General features: G+C 35.2%; 1 protein-coding gene across 3 annotated transcripts in view; it reads left to right on the top strand.

The window, feature by feature from the left end:
• Ap2b1 (adaptor related protein complex 2 subunit beta 1) overlaps positions 1–26,795 on the top strand; it is a 111,930-nt gene that overhangs the window by 23,852 nt on the left and 61,283 nt on the right. For all 3 annotated transcript variants that reach the window (XM_047542753.1, XM_047542755.1, XM_047542754.1), the window contains 8 exons: positions 1,689–1,934; positions 14,371–14,561; positions 16,535–16,756; positions 17,060–17,180; positions 17,299–17,394; positions 20,080–20,195; positions 22,105–22,270; positions 23,647–23,745. In XM_047542753.1, coding sequence (XP_047398709.1) covers positions 1,689–1,934; positions 14,371–14,561; positions 16,535–16,756; positions 17,060–17,180; positions 17,299–17,394; positions 20,080–20,195; positions 22,105–22,270; positions 23,647–23,745 — 1,257 coding nt within the window. The remainder of the gene's footprint in view (positions 1–1,688; positions 1,935–14,370; positions 14,562–16,534; positions 16,757–17,059; positions 17,181–17,298; positions 17,395–20,079; positions 20,196–22,104; positions 22,271–23,646; positions 23,746–26,795) is intronic.

Raw genomic sequence — 26,795 nt, 5'->3', positions numbered from 1 at the left:
TGCTTGGTACATGTATCCTTGCCAGATGAGTAGAACAAAGCCAGGTGAAAAACCTCACTGTTTTACCTTCCAAGGCTGATTAAGGTTGGGCCTATCATTGTATTTGTTACCTGAGGCTTTATCTATTTTATCTTTGTAGAAATTGGCTGAGTCATAACTAGTAAAACTATAGAAAGTACTACTTTTGTTTCACTTCATAGATCTTAAAATGTTTAATTTTTTTTTGCTATGGAAAATTTTAAACATATTCATACTATAATAAATTCTTATTTCTTATAGTTTTAATAATTATACTTATGTGTGTAGTTTTTGGACTCCCACCCCATTTCCTGCTAGATAATTTTCAAGCAAATCCTAAGCATCATATCATTTCATCCTTAAATTTGTCAGAATAAGATCTCTTTTTCAGGGCTGGGGTTGTGGCTCAGTGGTAGAGCACTTGCCTAGCATGTGTGAGGCACTGGGTTCAATTCTCAGCTCCACATATTAAAAAATAAATAAAAGTCCATTGACAATTAAAAATTTATATTTAAAAAGTTTAAAAGAAATCTCTTTTTCAAAAATATAACCACATCCCCAGCACCACACACAAAAAAAGAATGTTCAAAAATATAACCACAGTACTACTGTCACATCTTTAAAAACTTTTAAAACCTCAAAAATTTCCTTAATGTAATTAAATAGCCAGTCAGATATTTTCCTGTTAGATTTGATGAACATAATAATGGGATTATTTCCATTAATTTTTTTTTTCTCTGATTGGAAATTAGTTTACATTGAAAAAAAAAAAAAAAAAAAAAAACTGGATGTATTGGCACATGCCTGTAATCCCAGTGACTTGGGAAGCTGAGGCAGTAGGATCTAGGAGGATTGTAAATTCAAGGTGAGCCTCAGCAATTTGGCGAGGCCCAAAGCAACTTAGTGAGACCCTGTCTCAATAAAAAACAAAAGGGGCTGGAGATACAACTCATTGGTTAAGTGCCTCTGGGTTCAATCCCCAGTACCAAAAAGGAGGAGGAGGAGGGAAGAGGAGGAATGACAGCATTTCTAAAATGAACTTTTATTTAAAGTTTGAAAAATAATCAACATACTTTCTTCCTTCTCAAAGATTTTTTGGGGCTTTTTTTTGTGTGTTTTTCTGTATTGTACAAAGTCAGAGAGAAGATAACTTTCATTCTCCCCACCTGGTGATTCATAGATGAAACACAATCACCATTTTCATGTTTGCCACTATTATCTTTCCATGTTTAGTGCCTTTATAAGCATTTGTGCTTTTTCTGTCCAATCCATTGGAAAGATTTTCGTTTACATATTTTGAAAGTTAGAGCTATGCATGGATTTATATGGTAAGCCTTGGATTGAATACTACTGAGCTTTTCCTTATTGTGTATGTTAAACTGTTAAGTGGTTTTCTTCTTGCTAAGTTGCTCAGGTTGGCCTCAAATTTTGGTTCTCCTGCCTCAGCCTCCCAACTTGCTGAGGTAGTAGGCATGTACCACCATGCCTGGCTTCCTTCTAAACTCTTGAATAGACAACTAGAGCTTGTACTTAGAAAAGGAATAGTGTGCAAGATTATGTTGTGATGTGTAGGTTTAACCAGAAACTTAAATTAATAAAATATTCTCTTGTAGCTTGTATCAACTAAACTGTTTACCTTATAGACTCAGAGCTGATTGTTGTTTCTGTAGGACTGTGAAGATCCCAATCCTTTGATTCGGGCCTTGGCAGTTAGGACCATGGGGTGCATCCGGGTGGACAAAATTACAGAATATCTCTGTGAGCCCCTGCGCAAGTGCTTGAAGGACGAAGACCCCTATGTTCGGAAAACAGCAGCAGTCTGTGTGGCAAAACTCCATGATATCAATGCCCAAATGGTGGAAGATCAGGGATTTCTGGATTCTCTACGGGATCTCATAGCAGATTCAAATCCTATGGTAATAAACTGCTTTTATAAAGAACAATATTTAAAATGTGTCCCTTTTCAAGACATGTTTAACATAAACCTGTCTTTGGAACGTTGGCTCACAGGTACCTATGGAAGCATGACTGCTATTACCTCTCATTTTGAGTTGGGACAATTGCCCAAAATATAAGCACTAAAATACAAAGTCTTAAAACAAAACTTTGTATTGTACCTACCTCAGTATTTCCTCAGAAATAAACCAACACTTTAATCATTTTCTTCAAGTGATTTTACCTTAAATTTTTATACGTGCATTCACATATTTTAAGATTATTTTTCCCAGGAGCAGTTGCTCATGCCTCTCATTCCAGCAACTTGGGAGGCTTAGGCAGAAGAATTTGCAAGTTTGAGGCCAGTCTCAGCCAGACTCTGTGTCAAAGTAAAAAGGACTGGGGTGATGTACCTCAGTGGCAAAACACCTCTAAGTTTAATCCCCAGTACGAAAAAGAAAAAAAAAGAAAAAAATTAGACAATAAAGATCATTTTGATTCAGTTTCTATTTCCATACTAACCATTTAGCCACATCTTTAGCCTTCTTATTTTTAATTTTGAGACGGTCTCTCAGAGTTGCTAGGGACTCACTAAGTTGCTGAGACTCACTTTGAACTTGTGATCCTCCTGCCTCAGCCTCCGGAGCCACTGGGATTTAGAGTTATTCAATGCTCTAAACAAAATACAAAAAAAAGTGTGCCTAGCTTTTTAAAATTTTTATTTTTAAAATTTAAGCCTGGCATAGTCACGCACACTTATATAATGAAGAGGATCAAGTGAACCACTGACATTTATTTGAATTGAGTGGTTGCTGTCATTACTAAGAAGAGGGAGGAATAGCCACTTTCTTTAAAGTGTTCCACTTTTTGTCTAGTGCAGTATTTAATTGAAGGCTGAAGTTAATCAGTAGATAATCTCTAAATATTTTTTTTTGCTGAACTTTTTCAGTGGAGGGAAAATATTAGAATTTGTCTGAAATTGATTTTGTTTCTTCCTTGCAAATTATGTACTCATTTCTGTGTTTCGATATCATTTGGTTCATCTTACTCTATGGGTAATCTTGACTTTCTGTTTATTATATTTTCAGAATAGTAGTAAGGTCAAAGAATGAAGCAAGCTACATATTTTGGAGGTACTTATTCTGACTACCATCAGGAATCTTTCAGCCACCTTTAGGCTTAGGGGTGGGTGTTGAACCAAGTCTTCTCTAAGGGTTTAACCACCAGTGTTGGAAGAGTACTCCTAATTTTTGTGCAAACCACAGCCCCCCAAGTTGCACTATGCAACATCTTTTTTTTTTTTTTTTTTTTAAGATTCCATAAAGAAATAAGTTTATAAGGCAATAATATCTGTTTTATGGAATGTTTAACTGGTACCAACTTGAGTTTTTGTCACTGTTTTTGATTCACTGTTAGTTTGAGCAACTGTCTTTAAAGTTCTCTGAGGATAAATGAGGAGATGAAGAGTTTGGGTTTCAAGCACCAACCAGATAAGCAGAATGTCATGTACCCTGTGGAAACTTATTAAATATTCAGTGATGCTAAGAATGGATAGAGGGCTGGAGATACAATTCAGAGGCAGAGCACTTGTTTAGCTTGTGGGAGGCCCTGGGTATGAGTCTCTCAGTGGAGAAGGTGGGGAGTAGAAGAGTGGATTGAGGTGAAAATTAATCTTCCTGCAGGCAATTCAGTCCCAGAGGGGGAAAAGGCTATTCGTGCAGAACCCCTGAAAATCTGGGTTAAGGACTAAGTATTTAGCAGTAAAAGCATTTTTTTAAGCCTGCGTAATGTTTATCCAGATCAATTAAGAGAATACAGTTTCTGGAACAAGCCTTGTTTATCTGATTTATTCTAGGATTTTTTCAGATTTTGTTTTTTGTTTTTGGCAGTGCTGGGGATCAGATCCAGGGCCTCACATTTAGTAGGCAAGCGCTGTACCCCAGAGTGACATCCACAGCCTCTTTTCTAAGCTTTTGCTGTAGAAGAGAGGGCTGGTTTTCTTCTATCCATAACATTCAAGCAACATATGTATGCCATTTGTTAAATGCTTTTTATTATGGTAATCTTTAAACATATTCAGAATAGGAAGAACAGATGAATAAAATAAATGAGCAGATTCAGTAATTATCAATACATGCCAATCTTGTTTTGCTTTTGTTTTTCCAGTCCCTAGGTATATGTAATTTAAGCAGGCAACACATGAATGTGTTTGTTTGAATTTAATATGTTATACTATTATAGTAAAATGTATAATACCTTTAATAATTCTCAATTTATTTTTATAGTAACAAGAGGAAGAGGTGATTTGGGGAGATTTTTCACAAATTTTACTTGTAGAGAAGATTTAAGTTACTTGGTAGATTCTTTTTTTTTTTTTTTTTTTGCGGTGCTGGGGATTGAACCCAGGGCCTTGTGCTTTCGAGGCAAGCACTCTACCAACTGAACTACGTCCCAGCCCACGTGGTAGATTTTTTAAAAAATTGTTGCAGGAATATCTATTGTTTATCCTCTTTTTAAAATTTATAGTTTTTATTTTTATTTTTTGAGGTGCTGGGGATCAAACCCAGGACCTCAGGTATGCTCGGCAAATATTTTACCACTGAGCCACATTCTCAGCTCATTCTTTTGGTCTCTGTTTCAGATTTTCCTAGAGCAGGGTGTCAGCATTGGCTACTTAATTGTTGAATCTACTGCCCATTAAATAGAAAGTCTTTTTACATTCTTGTGAGATTTCTCAGTAGCAATAGCAAATTTTCTCTGATACTGTTTGATATTTCTGGAGAGGCACCCAGAGTGCAAAATTTAAAGAGAGATGGGTGCAGTGGTGCACACCTAGAATCCCAGCAGCTTGGGAGGCTGAGGCAGGAGGATCAAGACTTCAAAACCAGCCTCAGCAATGGCGAGGCACTAAGTAACTCAGTGAGACCCTGTCTCTAAATAAAATATAAAGTATGGTTGGGGATGTGACTCAGTGGTCAAGTACCCCTGAGTTCAATTCCTGGTACCAAAAAAAAATTAAGAACTCACTGCTGGCCATGTACCTGCACAAGCCTGAGAGAAGTCTGTATTCTTAAATTTTGTGCCATGCTTCACTTGCCTCATTCTTGTCCTGGCCTTGTTTTGTGTAGTCAAATCATTTTTTGAGCACTGTATTCTTGCTGTTTTAGTGAAGAACTGAAAAGATTGGACTTAAAAGATAGCCAACACTTATACAACATGTGCTTACTTTTGACCTCAAATTCATACTTTTAACCTCAACTGTATGCCCTGCTTTGTAACCTTAAAAAAGAAATTACATTTATAAAAAGCAAACTTATATGAAATATTACAATCATCACACTGATGTTTCTTTTTATTGGTAGGATCAAATGCTGCTGCTAAGAATTAGATTATCTAGGTAACTAGATAAATTAACTTCACAGGTATGGAGGGTAGAATATAAGGTTCAGTTAGCTCAAACAACTCAAGTTTCTAAGGTCTTGTGTCATTAGGAAAAGAGACATTTAAACTTAAATGCCTTCTGCTCAAGGCACGATGATACATTTATGTACACTATTTCAATTAATTCTCATATCTATCTTGTGAAGTAGAAGTTATTCAATGCTACAGATCAAGAGATGTACAGAGAGATTAAAGAACTATACTAAAGTCATGCAGCTAGTAGTAATGTAGCTAGGATTCTGACCTAGTCTGGGTCCCCAAATCCATTACTACTCACTGCCTTCATGGATGTATGTATACAACAGAATTTACGTGTGTGTATAGAAATGTTTGATTTTCTCAAAGTGACTGTTTTTTTTTTTTCATAGCCCGTTTCCAAGTTTGTGAACCAGCTATTGTTTTTATACTGTTTTATTATAAAATCATCTTAATCCTCTTCTTAGGATGGATATGAGTCCTGGTTTACTGTTCTCGAGGAGTGGTTTTGTTCTTCCACTTTTTCAGAGGCTACTCCACATGGTGGCAGCAGCAGGCACTAGTAAATACTAGACTCACACAGGAAATGAACACTTCCAGGGGATTCTGCCTTAGAATTCTAATAGCAATTCAAAAGGGCATGCTGTATGTGAAAGCACTAGAGAATCTGCAGAAGTGACTTTGAAATATCCTAATATGAGTGTAAAATGTTGACCAAGAGATTTAAACATCCTACAGTACACAGGATAGTGTATTCCCACACCCACCCCCTACCTGGCCTAAATGTCAATAGTGCCTAAGTTGTAAAGCCTTAGAGATCGGACACTTGAGCATCCCTTGATCAGAATATCCTGATGTGAATGCTTCAAAATCGGGAACCTTTTGAGCATTGACATGATGCCACAAGTGGGAAACTCACTTCATGTGATGGGTTACATTCATATTGTACAAGGCTATCTTTAAGCTGTGTAAAAGAAACATGAATTGTGTGTTTAGACTTGGGTCCCATCCCTGAGACAGCTCATTATGTGTATGCAAGTATTCCAAAATTTGAAAAAAAAAAAAAAATGAGAAATCTGAAACACTTCTGTTTCCAGACTTTCCGGATAAAGGTATACACCCTGTGTAGACCTTAGAGCCAGAGTTGATGCTATTTGAGTTCGGGGTTGGTTGACAACTAGAAATGTGGCCTTAAGCAAGTTATTTGAAATGAGCTCTAGTTTTCTCATCTGTAAAATTGCTATTTTACTGGATTATTTTGAAGATAGAGGAATAATTTATTTAAAATTTTAAATAATGCCTGACATAGTAAATGCTTAATAAACTGCAACTATTCTTTTTTTTTTCGAGGTGCTGGGGATTGAACCCAGGGCCTTGTGCTTGCAAGGCAGGCACTCTACCAACTGAGCTATATCCCCAGCCCTGCAACTATTCTTGAAGAACATACTTTTAACATGCACCTTTTGGTGTTACAATTTTTATTTAGGCATTAGAAATCTTACTTGTGCAGTGGTTTGTTGTCAGTTTGAAATGATAAATACTGAAGAAGTTAAGTCTGTCTAAATTGTTTTCTAAGCTCAAGGAGGATTTTTGTCAGAATTTATTTGGTATTAATGGGGACAATGTTAAATTGTCTGTTAAAGATAGGTAAAAACTGTGCAGAGAAAAGTAATGATGAATTTAGTGCCTTAATGATGGGATTTCTTAATTCCTAAATATATTTTAATAAGTAATAGTTATAAAATTAAAATATACACAGGTGAAATTAGAAATGCAGCCTGTTCTTCATACCAAATGTTCATAAATAAGTTAGGGAACTTGTGGAATTTTAGGCGTGTATGAGTGTCATTATGTGGTAGGCATTTGATGAAAGTAATGTAGGTAATATGTTCAGTCTGAGTCTGAGTTCCTCAAGTGACTACAGTTACATTTGGTACTAAAGGAGGATCTGCTATTAATTTCTGCAGAATTGGAGTGTTGAGTAAGTGGACTCATTGGAGACTGCTTTGATGTAAGGCCCGTTGCCTGGCTCTTGAATTTCCCAATACTCTATATGAACACTTTTCTGTCTCTGCTTATGAAGAAAGTGAACACTTTTTATTTTCCTTTATAATACACCTTGTGGAGATTATTTACTATATCATATTATTACTGACTTAGTTTTTTTTTAATAATAAACTCATTAGGGGGCATTAATTTAAATTTACAGAAAAGTTACAAAAACAGTACCAAAAGTTTTTTCTTCTAGTTCAAATTCAAGGTCTGGAAACAAACATACTTGAGTTTGTATCCTGGTTCTGCCACTTCTTAGCTGTGTGGTCGCCCTAAGTTGTTGTATCCTCATCTGCAAAATGGAGATTAAATATAGTGTTTCTGTCAGAGGATTGTTGTGAGCATTAAAGCAGAGGACTTGCAGAACTCTTAAAACTGAATCTACTATAGACTAAGCTGCAATGACAAAAATGTATATTCTCTTTTGTATAGTGATTGTGGTGCTGGATATTAGTGATTTTAGAAGAGTTAATCTTTCAGTATCAAATTTTATTTTAAAAAATTTTAAAGAGAAAATTTTTAGGGCTGAGAACGTAGCTCAGTGTAGCATGCTTGTCCAACAAATGCAAGGCCGTGGGTTCAGTCCCTGGTACCACAAAAACAAACCCACAAACAACCAAAAAACTAAATTTTTAAGATTATAAAAGAAACTTTTTTAAAAAATAATTTTTAGGGCTGGGGAGATAGCTCAGTCGGTAGAGTTCTTGCCTTGCAAGCACAAGGCCCTGGATTTGATCCCTAGCACCACACACACAAAAAAAATAATAATAATAATAATTTTTAAGATGTTGATAGACATTTATTTTTTATTTATTTATATGTGGTGCTGAGAATCTAACCCAGTGCCTCACACATGCTACCATTGAGCCACAACCCCAGCCCCAAAAAAGAAACTTTTAAAATGAAAACTTTTAAAGATTAAAATTTTTAAAGTTGAGGGCAACTTACCCACAAATGAACTTTATATTATTACTTACCATATCATTGCACAATTACTTTTACAAATAATTGTTTAAGAATGTATCTTTAAAGCAGTTCTCATCAGCAACTTCCTGAAAACTCAGTCTGTTGTATATAATTTCAGTTGCTTATCAGAAGTTGAAGGCTAATTCTTATTTTCCTTTAAGATGTTCTCAAGACTCTAATTTGTCATGGAAATATTTAACTCTCAAAAGGGAGATCATAAGTGGTGTGAGAGAAAAGGCTTTATTTGATTCATGTTGTAGCATGCTTTCAGAAACTTTAGAACCTCTGGTATGTAACTCTTTGTTAAGGGAGTGCTTTTTGTCTGTTATTTATTTTTAGTATTTTGGCTTTGAGAATGTTTGCAATTTGACAGACCATATCTTATGCCACATAAGATGAATTTTATCATTTGTTAATTTTGCTTGTTAAAATAAGTAATCAAACTTTCTTGCCATAATGAGGATATGTTGGCTTAACTATGTAATTTTAGCTCTCCTTCCAAGGAAGAGCATGGGGGAAAATGGAATATTAAGGAATGTGATGTGGTAGGCATGTTATTGGTGTTTTTGGACAGTGTTTTGGTTTATAGTATAAGCTCCAAGTTTTACTTGTTTGTGAGTGGGGGAAATTTAACTAGTACTACTTAATCATTGTGTCTATGAAGAGAGAATAATGACTGAAATTCTTAGATTAAATACATGTTGCTGGTGTTTTACATGTCATTTGAAGCAGCTTCATAAAGGAGATGACAAGTTTCCAAACTGTTGCTGAAAGGATGAAAATATGTAAACCACCTATGTGTTTCCTTATACTAGTTGTGATTTGTTATTCTATTGCTTTTACTTTATTCAGGTTGTTGTTGGCACCAGCCCCCCAAAAAAAATATTGAACGGACAAACTGAAGCATAAATTTGTTTAGAGTATGTGTAACCTCGACTGTCATTGCTGGAAATCAAAGCCCTTCAAATACTAATTTAGTTATTAGGAGAAAGTCACCATACTGAAAAGTGATGCTTTTTGGGTTCTGAGGTTATGAAGGAGGATGAAATTAGAGTGCAGGGTGAAAAGCATTCTAAGGGACAGAGAAATGTTTGAGGGTTCTCACAAAGGTGCTTCTGACTATAATATTCCACTCTCAGTGTGTATCTAGACTTCCTTCTAGAATTTTTTTTTAATGATCATTTTTATTCTAACCATATCCAACTTGCTCCTTTAAAAAAAAAAATGAGGTCAGATTATGTCCTTAGAATTTCTGCTTATGAGATAGATATAGCTTGTAAATCAGATTTTATAGCTGAATAGTAAATTTTGCCTCTTTAAGTACTGCCAGGATATGATTATCTCTGAAATATACAAAGAAGAAAAATACACTTTTCTTTTTATATAAATCTGCATGCCACCTTTTTCTGGAAATAATGTTTGGATTCTATTATCTTTACCATTGTTCCCCCCACACACACTTCTTTTCTCTCTTACCCTCATTGAAGTTCACATGTCTAGGGACTGTAAATAAATGCTGGAGGCAAGAGTGATTAGTACATACTCAGACACTGGAATCAGACATGGACTTTGAGTTTAGATTCAAGCAGGTATCTCTTTCTGACTACATTGACCTAAGCAGGTTGCTGAACTTTTAAGCCTGTTTCCTTATCTGTAGTAGGTGAATTTTAATAGCAACCACCTCAGAGTTTTTATGAGGATTTAATGGCAATGAGTAAGTTCAATAAATTTGTTTAACTATTATAATCTTTTATCTCTTGGGCAAATCACTTAATTAGGCATAATGTAAAGTAAGCCAGAGTACAAATTGTTTACCTTAACAAAAAATTGAGGTGACTCCAGGGGTCCATAAAGAATTATCAAATAAGAGACATCTTCTGGGCATAATGGTGCATGCCTGTAATACCAGCTACTTAAGAAACTGAGTCAGGAGGGTCGCAAGTTCAACAGGCCATCCTGGGCAACTTAGTGAGACCTTATCTTAAAATTTAAAATTTAAAAGGGTTGGGGGTGGTGGCTGTGGCTGTAAAACCTCTGGTAGAGCCCCTGGGTTCAATCCCTAATACTATAAACAAACAAATGAGCAAAGAAGTCTATAGTTAAGGCAGAAAAAAGATTTGTCTAGGATTGAGATTTTATGTGTATGTACATATGTTTTTGTGAATATATGTATGTATAAAGTTTTAATACTCACATCTATATTGCATTAAGTCTGTGAAGGGAAAGGGTGGGGAATTTAGAACTTACCATAACTTGGAGGCAAGATGAAAAAGAGGGTAGGTTTTTTTGGGTTTGATTGTTTTTTAATTTTTTTTTTTAATACCGTAGGTATATTTCTTTGTAACCTAGAAGCCAACTTTTTATAAATCAATTCATGTACTGAGAAAGCTCACTTAAGAAACCCTGTTTATAAATTCATTTTTAAAGCAAATCTTTCTTTACCGATCCCCTTTTTGTGTTGGAAACTGACTTTTCTGAGATTGTAGCATTGTTTCCTAAGAAATGCCAATTTTCTAGGGGGATTATATTGCACATGATTGTCTTAACAGTTCAAAACCAAAGTGATGTTTCAAGTGCAAGGGGTATAACTTTCTTTGGTGTTTTAATATTTCAGGGAAGTTAAGGCAGTTACTGTAAAAGTTGAATTAGTTCTTTTGTGATTTTTTACTAAATCCCATTCTTATTATATATATTGTCTGAAGAAGGCTCTCTGGGAAGAAGTAAATTTTAATTTCAATCTGTAATTTTAAAAGTTAACTTTTAAAAGCAATATATGTACATAGTACAAAATTCCAAAGAAGCATAGTGTAAGTGTAAGCATCAACAAATGATTGTCCTCCCCACCTAGTTGGTTCTTAAAGACAGTCCTTTTTTTCATCAATCTCAGTTTCAGGAGCTGGAGTTGTGGCTCAGTGGTAAAGTGCTTGCCTGGCAATGTGTGAGGCCCTGGGTTTGATACTCAGCACCACATATAAATAAATAAAATAAAAGATCCATTGAAAAAATTTTAAAAATCTCAGATTCAGCGTGACTGGCTTATTTCAGGTTTCCATTAGAGTGGGGGAAATGGTTCACTGACTAGGAGGGTTTGAAGCACTTCCTCATGGCCTGTCTCAGGACATTTCTGGAAACATAACAGTCTGGATGTGAAGATTAGGAGATAAAAGCGGAGAACTGGAATGGAAAGAACCTCAAGGAGTTTTAGAGGCGCAGAGGTTTGGCACGGGGGCAGGAGGGCATCCCTTCCAGCCTTCACTGACACAGATGATGACTGACACTGATCACTGTTGTCTTGTCAATTTTTTTTCAACAGCTTAATCCTCTGATGTAATCTTTCTGTATCTTCTAATTAGACTGACTTTTCTTTCTCTCTCTCCTTGTTTTAATATGATAAATGGAACTGCCTATTTAAACAACCAGAACTTATACTGCATTAGCTTCATTGTATACATGGTTTAATTTTCAGTTGCCTGTGATGATAACAGAAGAATTTTAATTGCTCATTCTGTTTGGCATCCTTCTGTTCTCTTCCTGTTCTTTTTAGAAATCCCAATTCTTACCTTTCTTCTTTGTTTTCTGTAACTGGGCGGTTTATTTAACTTACAAGAAGAAGAAAAAAAAAAAAAAGAGTTTCACTAGCAGAAATGATAATTGTGCTAGGAGGCTTATTTTAGATAACTGATAACAAAGATTAGGCATGTGTTGGCAGCAGTAGATCAGAATAGGCATTTGATCTTCCAATATGACATTTTGATATTTTTATAAGATTAATTGAGTTTATTAAGCATGAGAAATAAAATATCTTTTCCCTGCTCATGAAGCACACAGAGGGGATTGTTTCACTCTTTGTATGCCTTTTAGTTTTCACGTAATCTCTTGCTTGATGGAGTCAACAAACAAAATTAAGTGAGAAAAGAATCTCATATGTTATCCAGTAGGTCTTGATCTGTCTTCATAACATTACAATGTCTTATCATATTACCAAGTGGTTCTTTGATTTCTTCATCTTGGAATCTTTGTTCTAATCACCATATTACAGTTTGATATTATGCTATTTATACCATTATTATCCTTTACATAATAATGAATAGTATCATTTTTTAAAATTATATTCTCTTCACATTTATCTTCTAGGCAAAATTATATAGAAGAATAATCTGCAGGCTATGTATATACTGTAGATACTAAAACCAGTAGCTAAATTATAGCCATGATGGTTTTTTTCCTACTAGTGAAAGGATAATTTCAAAACTCCATTTCTCAAGTTTTTTTTCCACCTTTGGTACTAGGGATTGAATCCAGGGACTTTACCACTGAGACACATCACCAGCCCTTTTTAAAATTTTACTTAGATACAGGGTCTCAATGAGTTGCTAAGTGCTTCCGTAATCTGCTGAGGCTGGCTTTGAACTTGAAATCCTGCCACAGCCTCCCAAGTTGCTTGGGATTACAGTGTGCACCACTGCACCCAGCTGGATTGACATTTTTGAGAATCTTTTCAATATATATATAATTGCTGATGCTGTCATGTCATTTATACTTAAGCAGATTTATATTCAGCTTCACCTTTTTAATCTTTAGTAACATGTTCTTACTACAAAATGTTTTGAAATTCACTTGTTCGTGGCTGAAGGGTAATATTTTTGTGTGTTTTGAGTGTTTTCATCATTTTTAATAACTTCAGATGTTCATTGATTATAAACTTTTTTTTAGTTATGTTAAAAGTATTCTAATTTGATAGAATATGTATTGAGTTTTCATCTTGTAGCTACATAATTCACAAATTTGTGAGTTCAGGTGCAGATGTATTTTCTTACCTAGGATAGCAATTTTTCATTTACTCTCTGAAAAAAAGGATTTATTTGGAATACTATATTTCATTGAATCTACAGTTCCATTGATTATAAGTTGCATGATTATTTTCTTTATTACTAGAAAAGAAGAATGTTTTCTTTCTTTTTCTGTTTTGTGGTACTAGGAATTGAACCTATGGCCTCACACATGCTAGACAAGCTCTCTACCACTGAGCTACATCCCTACCCTGAAAAATTCCTTCTCTTAAACTGCCAGGCCATTGATTGTAAAATGCATCCCAATTTCAGAGACCATAATGTGAAAATCTATAACTTATACTTGATGAACTATGATAGTAATAGCCACCTTAAATTTGTATAGGACTCTGTCAAAAGCCCTTCTCCATATGTTATTTGATTTTTTATTTTCAAACTAAATCTGTGAGATGGATTCAGTTATCCCAAGTTTTCAGACAAGGATATTGAATCTTTCAGAGATATGTTCTCTTGGCAACTGGTCTCAAATCTACCTATTTCTACTGCAGGACCTGTCCTGTGATCAAGACCATCACCTCCTCATTATGTATATACATCTATAAAATAATTTGACCTAAGCCAAGTGTGGTGGTGTATGCCTGTTATCCCAGTGACTTGGGGAGGTTAAAGCAGGAGGATCACAAGTTCAAAACCAGCCTCAGCAAATTAGGCCCTAAACAACTTAGTGAGACCCTCACAAAATAAAAATAAAAAGGGGTGGGGATGTGAATCAGTGGTAAAGTACCACTGGGTTCAATCCCTAGTACCAAATTTTTTTTTTTTACCTAGATTTTTCTGTTATCTGATGTACATATTTCTTATTTAGACTTCATTTTTACGGCTGTTCATATGTCTTTATTTTGTTGATAATTTGAGTACTATTAGAATGATTTAATGTACCTTTTAATAGTAAAACATGTGCGACTCTGCCAATAGATGGTATAATTCTGGATTGCCTGACTACTAGGAAGCTATATATGCTGTTATTACTGGTGTCTTAATATATGTTTTGAAAATAACTTATCTCTTTCTGACTGACTATATAAAATGTCTAGGAATGGTTAAGAGTTGAGATCCAGCAAAGGTTGATTAAGTGTTGGACATCATTTGTGCTATTCTGGGTGCATCAAGATCACGTCTGTTTCTTTCCCAGGTGGTGGCTAATGCTGTGGCAGCATTATCTGAAATCAGTGAGTCTCACCCAAACAGCAACTTACTTGATCTGAACCCACAGAACATTAATAAGCTGCTGACAGCTCTGAATGAGTGCACAGAATGGGGCCAGATTTTCATCCTGGACTGCCTGTCTAATTACAACCCCAAAGATGACCGGGAAGCTCAGAGGTCAGTCTTTTCCTGGGTAGTAGCTAAGAGTCCTACTTGATTCAGTAAGTTCTAGTGTATGCTGTTAGAATAATAGTCTGTATGATTGAGGAGATTCAGGGACTTGTGGGGTAGACATTTTTATCCCCAAAATATTTTCTCAATGAATTTAGGAACATTCTAGGTTGTGGAGTAAACCATGCCAAAAACAACTGTTTCTAAGAAATGTATGTTTTTCATTTCTTATTTGAGCAATACCTTTGCTAAACTTCCTTCCTTATTGTCTCCCATTTCTCAGTTCTTAGCCATTTGGCAAATAAAGATTACTGAATGTCTGTGCAACAGTATGCTTTTTGTTCTGTTAGATACATAGTAAGTGACTTTGTACCATAGTTATTTAACTGAACTATACCTGTAATTTAGTACTTGAAAAAGTATGTTAAATCAGCAAAATATATGCTACTTCCCATTACATATAGAAATCATATCAGTCTGAATTTGGAGATTTTGGAAAGCACATCATGATTTTTCTCAGCCCTTTACTTTCTTAGTGTTACAGATTTCCCTTGACTGTCAGAAATTGACTACTGAATTCATCTACACATATATGTTTTATCACCAATTTTTATTGAGCATTTTGGGTGTATAGACAGTATACTAGGCAGATACTTCTGAAAAAAATTGGCTCTTTATTAAAGTTGACATTTTAATTATGGTAAATAAGCACCTTCCTTGCCTGACTGAAGCTGATTTTCAAACTATTAGAATATAAGTGCTCCTTAATTCCTCAGGAAATTTTTCCCTGTGGTCTTAACTGAAACCCCCAGTAGTTTTCTTCCATCATTGAAAGTAAAAAATATAGAAAGAACTTCACATAGAATTTTATTTTCTCTTGGTCATTGACATTAACACTCATTCATTCATGCACTCAGCAAATATTTAAGCCCATGCTGTATGCCAGGCACTCTGTAGGTCCCAAGGACACAGCAGTGAACAGATGAAACCCATGATCTTCATGGAGCACTTATTCTGAGGGCTGGGTGTAGAAGTATGTATCATATGCATATACAATACAATATGCAATATATTAGATGGAAATAGGTGATAGCAAGTAAGACAAAGAAAGGAAAAGATCTAAGAAATGCTAGGCATTTGCGGGTGAGGGGATGTAGTTTTTGAAACGGGTAGTCAGAGAAGGTTTACTGAGAAGGTGATATTTGTATGAAAACCAGGAGGAGGTCAGGAATTAGGCAAGTAGGTATAGGAAGAAGAGAGAATAACAGCCTGCATATCTTGTATCCTTAATATAGATAGTAAGCTATCTACTTATGTTGTCCAGAACTATCAGAAATAAGTTAGTTTATGAGAACACTGCATGGATAATTAAATATCCAAGATTTCATGAGTCATCTGTGCATAGGTGACATGGCCTAGGAGAAGGGGAAGAAGTTGGGAGAATATTGCAATGATGTTCTGATATTTAGAAAAACAAACCCTTTTCAGAACTTTGCTTATTATCCCAAAGGCATGGGGTTAAGTAGTTTTTCTTGCCAATTCACCTTCTCCTCTATCTTACAGTGAAACCTTAAATCACAAGTGAGTTGCTATCTCTCACTATGAAATAACTCTCAGAATGCTTAATTTGACTTCTTATAGGTTGAGTAGAAATGGGCTGTGAGGCAGGGAGACAAAGAGGACTATAAAACCAGAAGGTAAATGGCATGAGTTCAAGTGTTTGAGGTATCACTAATTTCCTTCCAGTTTGAACATCCCCTGTTGCTGGTTTCCTGATGTCTTCTCTGTCTGTACTTTTCTGGGAATGAGGCTTCTGCAGTGTTGGATCCCAATTTGACCTAAGCATGGAGCTTTGACTTTTCTAACTGATTCTTTAATTTCTTGATACCTGGGCCATGGGACTCTGAACAGTACCTTATAAAATGGATTAAGCAAAGAAATTATGATCTAAGATATTAATTTTCCTTTTCTGCTCCCAGCATCTGTGAGCGGGTAACCCCCCGGCTGTCCCATGCCAACTCAGCAGTGGTGCTTTCAGCGGTGAAAGTCCTAATGAAGTTTCTAGAGTTGTTACCCAAGGACTCTGACTACTATAATATGCTACTGAAGAAGTTAGCTCCTCCACTTGTCACTTTGCTGTCTGGGGAGCCAGAAGTGCAGTATGTCGCCCTGAGGAACATCAACCTAATTGTCCAGAAAAGGTTGGGAAATAGTGAATTGGTGATTAAAGTGTTTGTAATTTTGAAATAAATTTAATAGTATCAATATTTGATAGGTCATTATTTTAATTTATGAAAATGAAAATGTTATATGGCAAAACAACTGGGTTCAATTTCCAGCACTGCAAAACAAAGAAGAAAAAGAATAGAGGAAGTTTGTGAGTTTTTTTTCCTGGTGGTGGAATGGGAAGAGAGCAATGAGGCACAGATTTAATACAGACTCAGAAGGATAGATCAATAAATATATGTCTTTACCTCCTCTTTTTGTGTTTCTGTGTCCCACAGGCCTGAAATCTTGAAGCAGGAAATAAAAGTCTTCTTTGTGAAGTATAATGATCCCATCTATGTTAAACTAGAGAAATTGGACATCATGATTCGTCTGGCATCCCAAGCCAACATTGCTCAGGTCAGACTTTAAAGTAGTCTCAAATTTGTAATGATTTAGAGCTTAAGATCTGGCCTTCAGAAGTGAGTTTGCTGTTGGAGAATCCTTGTTTATTACCCACTTCCTTGATATTTGACAGGTTCTGGCAGAACTGAAAGAATATGCCACTGAGGTGGATGTGGACTTTGTTCGCAAAGCTGTCCGGGCCATTGGACGATGTGCCATCAAGGTGGAGGTAAGTGTCCAGTGGGAGTTGAAATCACACATTTTGTGTTTCTGAGTGTTCTCATTGTTTTCTTTAAAATTTGTAAAGTTTATCAAAATAAAAAAGGACATAGTTAATAGTTTAAAGGGTTTATTTGTTAGTTTCTTTTTCTTTTCAGTATTAGGGATTGAACCCCAGGGGTACTCCGCCACCGAGCTATCCCCAGTTCTTTTTATTTATTTATTCATTTTTTAATTTTTATTTTTTGGTAGTGGGAATTGAACCCAGGGATGCTTCACCACTGAGCCGTATCCCTAGCCCTTTTTACATTTTATTTAGGGTCTTGCTAAGTTGCTGTTGAATTTGAATTTGTGATCCTCCTGTCTCAACCTCCCAAACTGCTGGAATTACAGGTGGGTGCCACTGCACCCAGCTCCTTTTTATTTTTTCATTTTGAGAAGGGTCTCCCTACGTTACCAATGTTGTCCTCGAACTTGCTGTGTTACTGCTTCAACTTCCTGAGTTGCTGGGATTACAAGTGTGCTGCCATCAACCTAGCATTTTAATTACATTTTTGCTTATGGTAGTTTAAATTATTATAGGACTTTTAGAAGATTTTATTAAGGAAATACTTTGTTTCTCTTTTATCTCCTTGGTGTCCCTCCCCTTTTAAGGGCGAGGGGTACTATTGTATTTTAATGCAACAGATATTATCCAACTGGAATGAACGTGTAGTGTATATATCTAACAGATAAAGACTTTTTTTTTTTTTTTTTTTAATTGTTACTGGGAATTGAACCCAAGGGGTACTTTACCACAGAGCTATATCCCTAGTCCTTTTTATTTTGAGGCAGGGTCTCCCTAAGTTGCCTAAGCTGGCAACTTGAGATCTTCCTACCTCAACCTCCCAAGCTGCTTTATTTTGGTATCCTTTATAAGGGATTGAGTATTTATTGAAGGCTTACAGAACTTCCCAGAGGCTAAATGGTTTGTTGTACATTAGTGATTTTATTGATCTCATTTCTCTGTCCCCTTTAAATATTTAAATTTAGAGGCTCGGTAAAATTCATGTTGAGGTTTTTGGTTGTTTGGTTTTTTTTTTTTTTTTGAGTGAGGGTTGGGTAATGAGGACTTGGGGATTGAGCTCAGGGGCTTTACCACCGAGCTACATCTCCTACCCTTTTTATTTTTTGGTTTGAAAGAGGATCTTGCTAAATTGCTTAGGGCCTCACTGAGTTGCTGAAGCTGGCCTCAAACTTGAGATCCTCCTATTTCAGCCTCCTGAGTTGCTGGAATTACAGGTATGTGCTACCATGCCCAGACATGCTAAAGGTTTTTGACAAGAATATGTCTTAGGAGATGCTATATACTTCCTATGGCATTCCATCAGGAATAACATAATGTACATTGTGGACTGGGGTTGTGTCTCAGTGGTAGAGCACTTGCCTCTCATATGTGAGGCACTGGATTCAATTCTCAGCACCAATATAAATTAATGAGTAAAAGGTCCATCAACAACTAAAAAAATATTTTTTAAAAAAGTACATCATAACATGATAGATTGGTCTTTAATTTTTAGAATGTTTTGAAATTATTTTCTTTTAAAAAACTATCACTTAAAGTCTCAATTGCATTCTTCCATATTCTCTTCACTTAATAAAAGTTTAATAGACCAGGAGCAGTGGCGTATGCCTGTAATCCCAGCAACTTTGTAGGCTGAGGCAAGAGGATTGCAAGTTTGACAACAGCCTCAGCAACTCAGCAAAGCCCTAAGAAACTTAGTGAGACCCAGTCTTAAAAAAATAAAAAGGACTGGGGATGTGACTTAGTGGTAAAGCACCTTTGGGTTCAATCTTTAGTACCTAAAAAAAAAAAAAAAAATAATAATAATAATAATAATAAAAGATTAATAGCTTAAACTTTATTTTATACATGAATTATGGACTATGGGAATGTGATTTATCAAAGGCCATGAACTAAATTCCATAGCCCTAAAGATGTTATATTGTCTAGTGGATCACAGATAATTTTGAAAATAAAATGAAAGCCTTAGACGTTGACCCTGGAAGAAATGCTTGTATACTTATACAAAATTTGGCAAATGATTTCAGGATATTTTAAAATACCCTATACTGTCTCCACTCAACCAGGAACTAACCCAGTTAAATGCCTACTTTGGCTTATTCTTTAATCTTTATTCTTTCCTCCTTCCCTGGCTTATTCTTTCTTATAACTATTCTTCCATCTACCTAAGATGACTTTTTGAACCAACTCATCTGTCAAAATATTTTGTAAAGAGTAAAATTTGCCAGGTGTGTGGTACACGCCTGTAATCCCAGTGACTCAGGAGACTGAGGCAGGAGAATCTTGAGTTCACACACAGCCTCAGCAATTTAGCAAGGCTCTAAACAACTTGGCGAGACCCTGTCTCTAAATAAAATATAAAAAAGGATTGGGAATGTGACTTAGTGTTTAAGTACCCCTAGGTTCAATCCCTCTACCAAACAAACAAACAAACAAACAAAAAAGAGTAAAATTTGGTGTATCTCTAGAACTTCTGATGTAGAAATATATTTTATAGCAGTTTCTACTATAGCTTGGTGAAATTAAGTGCCTGATCATTAGTCAATGAATCTGTGTTTCAAATCTTGTTATGTTGAGGTAATATTATTAATAGGTCATCTGTTTTCTCATTTTTTGTGTTCTTTTTCCTAGCAATCTGCCGAGCGCTGCGTAAGCACATTGCTTGATCTAATCCAGACCAAAGTAAATTATGTGGTCCAAGAGGCGATTGTTGTCATAAGGGACATCTTCCGCAAATACCCCAACAAGTATGTCCAAATTCTTTTTACTCTGTTCCTCAAATCATTTAGGAAATGTGTAAGACACTGGAAAGTTGGCGAGGTGCAAATTATTATTTTTTTTTTTTTTTTTTTTTTGGTGCTGGGGATCGAACCCAGGGCCTTGTGCATGCAAGGCAAGCACTCTACCAACTGAGCTATCTCCCCAGCCCCGCAAATTATTATTTTTAATGTAACTTACCATACCTAGGCTACTTTATTAAAAATTGTAAATATAAAAAGTGGTTAGTGCAGGGACTAAAACCTGAGTTTAACTCTGCTTTGTTAATTTTAGAAGAAATGATGCCCCTTAACGGTGTCTTTGGCATAGATTAAAGTTAGTTTGTCAGAATCACTAAGTAGGAAACCTATATGTTCCAGGTTGTTTGGGCACGCTCTTAGTTTTTGCCATAATTATGATTGTGTACTTTTTCCTCAGAAATGTCTCAGTTTGAATGATAAATCATATGGTCACTGTACTATAAAAGCCAGGAAGGTAATAGCTGTATTCTTCACCTTTCAAGATACCTGCTATTTCATGGAAAATTTTAGAACATGTAACAATAAATTACCAGTCTTGGAACTTTTCTGAAATGTCATAGCTGCTCCCATATGCATAAGCAAAGTCTGTTTTTGCTTCACAGATTTTTCAGATTGAGGGGATCTTAGTTTATGGATAAAAATTCTCTTTTGTGTTGATTCTAAAAGATAGCAATTAAGAAATCTGAGTGATAGGACTGGGGATGTAACTCAGTTGGTAGAGTGCTTGCCTTGCAAGCACAAAGCCCTGGGTTCAGTCCCTAGCACCACAAAAAAAAAAAAAAAAAAAGAAATCTGGGTGAAATAAGAGCAGGAAGCTCTCAAGTGAGTATCCTAAGTCTCATTTTGCTTACAACCATGGGCATACCTTGTGCATAAACTTCTGCCTAGCGGTATGCTTAAGAATTAGTGGAAATATTTTGATAAGGTGATAGCTTATTAAGCAACATATGTGAGCATGTGTGTGTATATAATTATAATTTTTTTAGTTTTAGAAATTTTTGAAAAGACCATCATAGATTTTGCCAGAAAAGAGGAGGGTCAGGTTTCTAAACTTTTTAAAGTAAGGGTGTGGTTGTGTATCTTAATGATTGATAGAGAAGTGTGTCTGATTTGTCCCTAAGGGGTTATGATAGTTTACTAAAGAAAGCAATCAAGAGCATGGTTTAATCAGTGGTAGTAAGGCTGACTATTAAGTGGACTATTCAGTTGTTCAAATCTAATTTATTATATGGTGTCATTCTGATGTTTAAAATTATATTAGCCAAGGAGATGGATTCAGCATGATAAACATGGGCACCTTAGACCTCTAAAAATAAAAAGTATTTGAATTACTTGTTTCTTTGGAAAACCAAGTCATTAATGTGTGTACTTTAGAAGAGAAAAACAAAATGATCACTTTTATTTAAAAAAAAAAAAAGAGGTAGAATAAGAGACAAAGTTACAGTTTCTAGTGAACACTGTTGTTTTCTACCTTAGTTTTCCTAAAAATAAAGTGAGGTTTCTATTCCTTTCCACCATGAAGGCAAAAATGGCGTAAGAGGAAAATTCTCTGATCTAGTAATAAGAAAGCTGGTTAGAAACACAAGATAGTGGTATTGTCTTACATCACAGGTTAATTTTTCTTTCTGAAAATAATACCTGATGAGTTTTTATTAAGGTCTAGTTTTTAAACATAATAGGAAATTTAAGGCATTTATAATCTTCTGACTTAAAGTTCCTATGTTCTCTCAAATAAAAAATTTTTATAATTCAGTGGCTTGGTTTAGGGTCCCTCATCCATATTTTTCCTTTAGCCTTCACTATTAAATGCAGTTCTGAGTTTTGTCCTTGGTAACCATAGTCCATTTTGTTGTATTAGGTATGAAAGTATCATTGCCACTCTCTGTGAAAACTTAGACTCACTGGATGAGCCAGATGCTCGAGCAGCTATGATATGGATTGTGGGAGAATATGCTGAAAGAATTGACAATGCAGATGAGTTACTAGAGAGCTTTCTGGAGGGTTTTCATGATGAAAGTACCCAAGTAAGTCCTCAGCTGTCCTGTGTCCTAGATCTCTTTGGAAAGATCAGGGAAAGTAAAAGATAAGCAGTTTGTTTTTCTCTCCCTCTCTTCTCTGTGTTTATATATAGTATGTTCATTTTTATCCCCAAAGGGATGATTCTTTTTCAGCTGTATTGATTTCTTAGTATAATAAACCTACATAACTCAGATCAGTGGTTTTCAAACCAAGTGAGCATTGGAAACACCTGAAGGGCTTTTTAAATATAGGTTGCTGGGCCTCACCCCCAGAATCTGACTCAGTAGGTCTGAGGTGTGCTTTACTGCAGTTTTTACAAGATTCAGGGTGATAATGCTGCTGCTATTGCTGGTCCAGAACTATACTTGACAGTAATCACCGTTTTTTTCCTGTCATATAAGGATGACTACACATTCCTGTTTAGTAGTGGCTTTGGTCCATTGTAGCAGTGATTTTCATTTGGGACTGTAGTAAAGTTTGAAAAAATTCTCTTGTCCCTCTTTCCTACCAAAAGTGAGCCTTAGGCCTAGAGAAACAGACAAATTACTGAGCCCTTCCTCCCTGGCATTTGTACTTACAGCAAATAAAGTTCATGTGTGTTATCCATTATAGAAATGTTATTAATTTATTTATTATAGCTTTACCACTGGGCTATAGTTTTTTATTTTGAGACAGGGTCTTACTAAGTTGCCTATGGCCTTGCTTAGTTACTGAGGCTGGCCTTGAACTTGAGATCCTCTTGCCCCAATCACTCCAGTTACTGGGATTACAGGCAACTGACCCATTATAGTAATTATAATAGGCTTAATACAGGGAACACATATAAGCCAGCAGCTTAGTGGTTCAGCAGTCCACTTTTTTTTTTCCTCAATTTTTTTGTGATACCAGGGTTTGAATCCAGGATCTCATGCATGTTGGGTAAGCACTCTGCCACTGAGCTACCCTAGCCCACCAGTCTACTTCTAATTGATTGTGATCTGACAGAATTCTATAGTCTTGACTCTTGCCCGTTTCTGACAGATGATTTCCATCATCCCTTCAAACTTTTAGCTTTGGGTAGAAATAAATAATTAAGACTTGGTCAGGAACCAGTTTTATGCTGCTTAGCCTGTTAGTGTGTACTTTAAAAAATATGATTGATAACCTGGCCCAGAAATAAGCCATTTTTTATGCCAAAAGTACAATTTGAGGATAGGATCCTAGTGAATTTTCAGTACTCTTGTATTTCAGAACACCTTTGACTGCTATTATTAGTATTATTGAGTTTTAACTTTTGTCTCAACCAAAATCAAACAGGTTCCAGGAGCAATTCATAGTTGGGGAAACATGATGTCAAGGAATAATACAATGCCTTTCACTTTATCTAATTTTATCTGTTTAGGTGCAACTCACTCTGCTTACTGCCATAGTGAAGCTGTTTCTCAAGAAACCATCAGAAACACAGGAGTTAGTCCAACAGGTCTTGAGTTTGGCAACACAGGTAAGAAATCTAAAAAATGGGAGGGGTTGTTTTGTCTTGTTTTAAAGTGTAGGAAATTATGAAACTGTTCCCAAGAAGGTTAATTTAGGGAGTTTTTTAAAAAGTAGTCTCTATTTATATCCTGTTAAAATTTTATTATTAAAACAGAGTCTCTTAATATGTTCCACTAAATTATAACTGGTTGGTATAATTTTTAAATGTGTTGACTGGCTGTAGCTTTCATGATAATTCATGAAAATTGAACTTAGATTCTGTAGTGTTAATGGTGGATATATTTATATGGAAACGATGTCAAGTCTGATAGTACCCTCTCCTGGGTGACTTTGGTTTTCAAATAAAGTATTGTGCAGAGATGGTATATACCTCAGTAAGGTCTCATGTATGGGTTGCCTTTCTCTTGGAGATAATTTTAAAGTGCTTCTGCTGCTTCCTTGAATTTTTAGGTATTTTTGGCCCTCCTTGGAATTATATGCTATTTTGGGGAAGAAGAAAAGAGATTCAGATGGATTATGATTTCAGGAATGTGGCTACTGAACTTAAAGACCAGGTCACCATTTTGGATCATTGGAATTCAAAATAATTACTTTTTATAGTGTAACTAGTATAATAACCATCAGTCCATCATGACTTAGTGATTTTCTTTATTGAGTTTGAGAACGGGTTGGCTGTCAGAATTAAGAAGTATAGATACACATGGAATCTATTCGGATTTTGAATTTACTGTTTTTCTCCTTTTTATCTCTTTATAAATGATATGTATTATTAAAACTTAAAAGTCCTCGTATAGAACTTTGCTTAGTCCTCAGCTGTCATTTTTCCTATTACTGATTTTACACATTTAAAATTTTTTTTTGTTAGAGCACTCTGAAATCTTACCTATATCGAACTGAACATTCTAGACTTCTGTCTAGCCCCTTGATTAATAACTCTAAGGTTATTTGTATCTCTTTAAATGAATTCAAGACAATTTCTTTTTTTCTATCTTTTTTGTACACTGTATTTCATGTTGAATTTTAAACTTTCAAGTAGTTATATAGAATGACAGAATTAGAGCAATTTACATTCTGTCAAAACAATTTCTAAAAGGAATTTTGACCTTGCTCCCTCTCTGCTCACCTGTAAATAATCAAGAAAGTGTCTTTGGTTGTTGCCTGCATTATCACAAATTCTCAACTCTCTCTCTGTCTTCATTGTTAAAGCCTATGTGTTTGTATTTAACAGGCAGCCTAAGAGAGCTATGTTTGGTTTCTTGTCAGAGTTCAAACTCAATCTCACTATGTATCAGTATTTATAAAAATTTGAGATAGTGTTTAGAGAACTTGCTTACAGATGGTATAAAATTTATCTGTAAACCAAGCCAGATTAATAGAAAACTGGGTACCCGGACTCTTGACACTAACAGCCTCACTTTTATTAAATTACATTGACACTATCAACCAGTAAAGGTTATCATAAGAAAACTATCCTTTGTTGTTGTTGTAGTTATTAGAGTTGTTTTTTTAATTGTATTTTCTTCTTTATGATGCGCCATCAAATTTCTAACAAGTTTTGGATTTTCTGGTGCATTTATGTGTATTTACTACTCTTCTAAATGCCTTACCTGAGTGACCAAGTTTGTTTTTTCTGCCATTGGTTATTTGATACCTTAGAGTCAAATTTAAGGATCTCCCATGGAAAGTGTTCAGGTCATTGTGGCATGCATTCTTCAGCCTCTAGTTTTAACTCGTGGTCTTTAGCCATAGATTCATTTTTGTAAGTTTTGTTAAATGCTTTTCTGGGGTAGGACAGGGTATAAACAAACCATTCCTGACCCTAGACCTTGTGGGGACTAGTATATAATCTTAGTAACAGCCATTTGCGTAGTGCTTACCATGTTTCAGGCATTCTTTTAAGCACTTTACATATTAACTTAGTTAATTCTAGTAAGTGCTGGTGCTGTTACTATTCCTATTTTGTAGATGACAAAATGAAACACTGAGAGACCCAAGCCCAGGTGGTATGTCACCAGGGTCTATGTCCTTTATTTACTATGCTATTCTGCCCCTCTAGTCTGAAGGTTAAGAATGATTTTGAGAATACATATATCCTGCCTGAAGAACTATTGCCTATAAGTCACTATGTATAAGTTCATTTATTAGTTTTAAGAGCTTTGTGTATGATCATTTTATGTTTCACTATTCATAATAAGCAATTTCTCTAGGCTTACCTTTTCTGTCCAGTTCATTAATGATGTCTGAGGAGTTGTCATAAGAGTAATTAAGTATATTTATGGAAATCTTTTCCACTGAAAGTTTTCTTTTTCTCAAGTTTGTAAGATAAGAACCTAATGTTTATGACTGATGAGTATCAACTTAAGCACAGTGTGGTCCATTGAATTGTTTTAATTTGAGTTGGTTGATAGGATTCTGTTTCTGCCACTTTACTCTTTCAGGATAGGATTGAGCAAATTCACACTTTTCATATAATGTTCCAACTTTGTTTCCAAGTGGAGGCCTATGTGAGGATGTTTCAGATTATTATTTATTAATACTTCCTCAGGAGTAAATTATTCCCTCACCCACTCCCTACAAAATGTAAATAAATAAATAAAAATTAAATTAAAATTAATTAAATTACATATGATTCATCACTCTTTCCTGTTCTTTAACTCTGGCATTTCAAATACTAGAGAAAGTTTAATATGACTTATATATACTTTTTTTCTTTATATATGTGTAAGCATTTCTGTTAGAATAATGCAACCTATGAATATGATAAAATTTACCATTTTAATGCTTATGATATACAATTAGTGCTTAATGATATACAATTTTATATATCACAGTATTCTTTATGCTTTTTGTCTTTAACACATTATGACTACAAATTAAACCTTATGCATCTGAGAAAAATGATTTGAAACTGTGTAGTCAAAACCACCAGGGATCTTTTTGAGACTCTGTATAGCACCCTGAAAACTGGACAAGAAGAAAGTGGTTTATCATTTTATGAAGAAGATTGATATGATATGAAAGCACCTGTTTGCTATGTTCAGCATAAGAAATACTGGG

This window comes from Sciurus carolinensis, chromosome 3, assembly GCF_902686445.1.
Source record: "Sciurus carolinensis chromosome 3, mSciCar1.2, whole genome shotgun sequence".
In the NCBI taxonomy this organism is placed as follows: domain Eukaryota; kingdom Metazoa; phylum Chordata; class Mammalia; order Rodentia; family Sciuridae; genus Sciurus; species Sciurus carolinensis.
Note: the sequence above shows the minus strand (reverse complement) of the source record. Positions and strands in the feature narration are given on the sequence as shown.